This window comes from Mandrillus leucophaeus, unplaced genomic scaffold, assembly GCF_000951045.1.
Source record: "Mandrillus leucophaeus isolate KB7577 unplaced genomic scaffold, Mleu.le_1.0 Scaffold198, whole genome shotgun sequence".
NCBI lineage: Eukaryota > Metazoa > Chordata > Mammalia > Primates > Cercopithecidae > Mandrillus > Mandrillus leucophaeus.
Window position 1 is genome coordinate 2,796,833 of NW_012102009.1, and position 5,629 is coordinate 2,802,461.

General features: G+C 39.7%; 1 protein-coding gene across 1 annotated transcript in view; it reads right to left on the reverse strand.

Annotated features, from left to right (window-relative positions):
- Positions 1 to 5,629, reverse strand: part of KIAA1429 (KIAA1429 ortholog) — a 79,171-nt gene that overhangs the window by 11,453 nt on the left and 62,089 nt on the right. Inside the window, exon 18 of the mRNA XM_011978682.1 lies at positions 499 to 631. Within this exon, the coding sequence (XP_011834072.1) occupies positions 499 to 631 (133 nt within the window). The remainder of the gene's footprint in view (positions 1 to 498; positions 632 to 5,629) is intronic.

The following is a 5,629-nucleotide window of genomic DNA, read 5'->3' on the forward strand; positions in this document are numbered from 1 at the left end:
GAGTTCAAAACCAGACTGGTCAATGTGGTGAAACCCCATCTCTACTGAAAAAGTACAGAAAATTAGCTAGGCATGGTGGTGGGTGTCTGTAATCCCAGCTACTCAGGAGGCTGAGGCAGGAGAATCACTTGAACCCAGTATGTGGAGGTTGCAGGAAGCCGAGATCGCGCTACTGCACTCCAGTCTGGGTGACAGAGCAAGACCCCATCTAAAATAAAATAAAATAAAATAAAATGAACTAAAGTGATCTTTTTTACGTTGGATATTTGATATATAAAGTGATTTAACTTATGGCAAAGTATTTCTCTTTTTTTCAAGACAGGGTCTCACTATTTTGCCCAGGCTGGTCTCAAACTCCTGGCCCCAAGAGATCCTCCCACCTCAGCCCACCAACGTGCTGAGATTACAGGTGTGAGCCACCGTACCTAGCCAAAGATTTCAAATTTAAGAAACACCAAATACATACATACATACATACACAAACACACACATACTTACAATTGTGTCAGAGTTAAGAATTTGTCTCATAAATTCTAAAAATGAAGATGCAAGCTCTCCTGTGTCCTTACTAAATGTGCTGACCACTCGTTTCAGTAAACTATGCAGAGCACTACTGTTTTTCCTTAAAGAACTGTAAATAAAGAGAAGATATTATCTTAAAATATGAGCGTATAAAACTGGTATGAGAAATGAACTCGGTTCAGACAGAATAAAACTTACTCCATCATTTTTAAAAATGTTAAGAAGTACTTTGGTGTGTTTTTGTACACAAATATAACAAAGAAGCATCAATAGTTACCAACTCCTTTTAAAGCTAAGCTTCAAGTTCTTTAAAAAAAAAAATTTCCCCCAAATAATACATTTATAAAATTTAACACAAGAGGCTAGGTGTGATGGCTCATGCCTGTAATCCCGGTGCTTTGGGAGGCCGAAGGGTGTGGATCACTTGAGGTCAGGAGTTTGAGAGCAGCCTGGCCAACATAGTGAAACCTGGTGTCTATTAAAAAAAACAAAAATACAAAAATTAACAGGGAGTGGTGGCACATGCCTGCAATCCCAGCTACTCAGGAGGAGGCTGAGGCAGAAGAATCACTTAAATGACTGGGAGGCAGAAGTTGCAGTGAGCCGAAATCATGCCACTGCACTCCAGCTTGAAGGACAGAGCGAGGCTTCATCTCAAAAAAAAAGAAAAACTTAACACAGAAAACTTGCCAGTTCCCTATTTATAAACCTTTTGACCGGGCGCGGTGGCTCACACCTGTAATCCCAGCACTTTGGGAGTCCGAGGCGGGAAGATCACGAGGTTAGGAGATCCCAACCTACTGTGTTACTGGCTAACACAGTAAAACTCCGTCTCTACTAAAAATACAAAAAATTAGCCAGGTGTGGTGGTGCATTCCTGTAATCCCAGCTACTGTGGAGGCTGAGGCAGGAGAATTGCTTGAACCCAGGAGACGGAGGTTGCAGTGAGCCGAGATTGCGCCACTGCACTACAGCCTGGGCGACAACAAAGAGAAATAGATTAAATTCAAAAATAAAAATGTTAATGGAAAAAGCATGGGTTCAAAATCGAACTATACCAATTACTAACCACTACACACATGGAGTCATACTTCTATGGTCTATCAAAAACTAGGGCCCTATTAGAATGCCTAACATTTTAAAACTTGCAATACCAACTTCTGGTGAGGATGAGGAGCAACTGGAGCTCTAATACCCTGCTGGTGGGAATGAAAAATGGTATCTCTACTTTGGAAAACAGTTTGGTAGTTTCTTTTAAGGTTAAACATACACCTATCTTACAACCCAGTAACCCCACTCCTAAGTGTCTACCCAAGAGAAATGAAAACTGAGATTCACACAAAAACCTGTATGCAAAGCTTTATTCATAACCACCAAAATTTGAAAACAATCCAGATTGCTAGAAAATTAGTCACCAATAAGAACAAATTATACGACTCTAAGCATCTGTCAAAACACATAGAACTGTACACCATAAAATATAAATTTGACTAGACATAATTTTTTTATATCTGTAATGCCTGTAATCTCAGCACTTTGGGAGGCTGAGGCAGGCGGATCACGAGGTCAGGAGTTCGAGACCAGCCTGGCCAACACACTGAAACCCTGTCTCTACTAAAAGAAAAAAAAATACAAAAAATTAGCTGGGTGTGGTGGCGGGCACCTCCCAGCTACTCAGGAGGCTGAGGCAGGAGAATCACTTGAACACGGGAGGCGGAGGTTGCAGTGAGCCGAGATGGCACGATTGCACTCCAGCCCAGGTGACAGTGCAAGACTCCATCTCAAAAAAAGAAAAAAAAAAGAATGCAGACTATGACCAATGAATCCAACTGTATTACAAATGAATCATATAACGAAACTGAAGGAGACAGAGAAGAAAGAAGCTGACATAAATAACTTTGAAAAACAGCTTTTTGACTGGATATACAGAGGCTACAGACAAAAAGAACCATATACAAACACTATACTCCTGTTGCTCAATTTGTTTCCCACAGGAGTATGGTTTAGTAATGAGTTTGAGACTGCTACTTCATTTGTAAACTAGGGCTAAACAAATAAGCAAATATAGATAATGAGAGCTGAACTTCTCACTGTTAGAGAATAAAATAATCAAGAAAGGGAAAATGCTAGAATTCACTTCTGGTACTGGATCAAAGTTAAAGTATTAGTATGGGCCAGGTGTGGTGGCTCACGCCTATAATCCCAGCACTTTGGAAGGCAGAGACAGGTGGATCACTTGAGCCCAGGAGTTCAAGACCAGCCTGGGCACCAGTTGAAACCCTGGCTCTACAAAAAATACAAAAATTAGCCAGGCATGGTGGCTTGTGCCTGTAGTAGTACTTGGAAGGCTGAGGTAGTGCATAAAATTTCCACACACTATTCAGTAGAATGTATATTCTGTGGTTTTTGGATGGAATGTTCTGTATCTATCTGTTAAGTCCATTTGTTCCAGGTATAATTCAAATCTATTGTTTCTTTGTTGACTTTCTGTCTTGATGACCTCTCTAATGCTTTCAGTGGAGTATTAAGGTCCCCCCCACTATTATTGCGTTGCTGTCTATCTTATTTCTTAGGTCTACTATTAATTGTTTTATAAATTTCAAAGCCCAGTGTTAGGTGCATATATGTTTAGGATTGTATTATTTTCCCATTGGACAAGGCCTTCTATTATTATATAATACCCTTCTTTGTCTTTTTTTAACTTTTTTAACTTGCATGAAATGTCTTTTTCATGCAAATGAAGGAGGATCAGGAGAAGTGCTTGAGCCCAGGAAGCGGAGGCTGCAGTGAGCTGAGATCACGCCACTACACTCCAGCCTAGGTAACAGCATTAGAACCTAGCTCAAAACAAAAAGACAGACAAAAAAACCCACCAAATATTAGTATTAATTCACTTCCTCAAAAACATATATAAATTAACACATTTATTGTTTTAAATTGTTTCTCAGACATATGAGGCATGCTTTTTGCAACTGTTCTCTCCAGGATATTAGCATGTTTTGTTCCCCACCTCTTTCAGGTCTTCATCTTTGTTCAAGGGTCACCTTTTTAGCAAGTGCAAGGGGCTCCCTGATCAAGTTCCCATATTTCAAATGGCAACCGCCATCCTCACCTCTGACCCTTACTATCCTTCTTCCGTATTCTATGTTTTTTCTGTAACATACTATGTATTTTATTTACTTATTTATTGTCTGTCAACCCACAGTAGAGTGAAAGCACCAAGAAGGCATGGATTTTTTTTTTTTTTTTAACTGAATTCCCAGTACCTAAAATCAGTGCCTGGTCCAAAGAAGGCATTCAATAAATGTCTGTGGACTAGACGAATCTAGTGTGTATTTTCATTCCTTCATAGTGCGTACTAGGTACCAGGTTTCTAGGTGCTGGGGAGTGTGGTCAATGTAGCTTATATTCTAGTGAGGGAGACAAGCAAACAAGAAATGAATCCATATAATGTGATGTATAAATCCATATAATGCAGTGGAAAATATGAGCAGGGACATAAAGGGCAGGCTATTTAGACAGGAAATATATTCATACAGATACCAGAATGAAGTGATAAAATAAGTCATCAAAGAATCTAGGGGAAAAACGTTTTAGGACAAAACAAACAAGCCTGGAGATAGGAATAAGCCTGACAAGTGAACAAAAAGTGAGGATAAAAGGGCTATAAGACGACTCAGGGCCAGACTTTATAAAGCCTTACAGATCATTATAGAGAGTTTGCATTTTAATTGAGGTACAATAGGAAACCATTAGAAGGATTTCAGCAGAAATCGTGTTTTAAGTTTTAAAAGATTACTCTGGCTTCTGAGAGAATGAATTTTAGAAAGCCAAATGGTGGAAGCAAGGATACCAATTAGGAGGCTATTGCAATGGGCTATGCTAGAAATGATAGTGGCCTGGATAAAGGTAATAGCTACAGAGGTAGAGAAGAGGGATCATATTCAGGATGTATTTTGGAGAAATAATCCACAGGACCTAATGAGATGCCATTAGATAGTCAAGTAGAAATATCAAGTAGATTAATGGGTTACTTGGAGCTTAGCAGAGAGATAAAGGTTAAAAGGGAAAAAGGGAATAGGTTAAGAGGACTTAGGACAAGGTTACAGATAAGAAAAAAGGACCAGAAACATTAAGTCTAGGAAACCCAACAAAATCATAAATAATACAACAGCACAGGTATACAAAGAAAATTTGTGGGAGTACCTAACCCAACTAGGAAAGCTTTTTGGCTTTTGTGGAAGTGCAGTGTATGAGGTGAGTTTCAAAGGACATGGAGTAAGTATCTAGGCAATAGGAAAAAGGTTAAAGGCTTTGGTGAGAGATTGGATGGGGGCAGAGCATGAGGAATGGATGTGAAGCAGGTGCCATCAACTGAGAGCAAATACAGAAGACACAGGTATGTCAGGACAAGGAGATGGAGAAAGGAAGAGCCAGCACCAAACACAGTACCTGCAATGTAAGTTTTCAACCAGTGCTGCAAGAATTAATGAGAAAGAGGCAAAAGTATGTTTCCTCATCCTTACTATCTCATAATCCCATGTAGTTTAATAAATCTAAGTACTAGCCAGGTATCTTCCCTCTTCCTTCTCCTAGCAAAGAAAAACATCAGGGCATGGACAGAAAAATTAGAGTAGAGTAGAAATTATACTTGACAGTGAGCAGTCTGAGGTTTATATCATTTCTTTTTCTTTTTTTTTGAGACAAGGTCTCGCTCTGTTGCCCCGACTAGAATGCAGTGGCATGCTCACTGCAGCCTTGACCTCCCAGGCTCAAGCAATCCTCCCACCTCAGCTTCCCAAGTAGTTGGGACTACAGGTGTGTGCCACCATGCCCAACTAATTTTGTAAATTTTTTTTATAGAGATAGGTCTCCCTATGTTGCCCAGGCTAGTCTCGAACTACCAGGCTCAAGCGATTCTCCCACCTCAGTCTCTTGAAGTGCTGAAATTATAGATATGAGCCACCATGCTCAGCTATTTATATAAGTCCAGATTAATTTTGTCCTAGCCACTCCTCTAGAAAACAAAATATGGTCAGCTCTCCATACCCATGGATTCTGTATCCACAGATTCCACCAACCATGGAATGAAAATATTATAAATAAA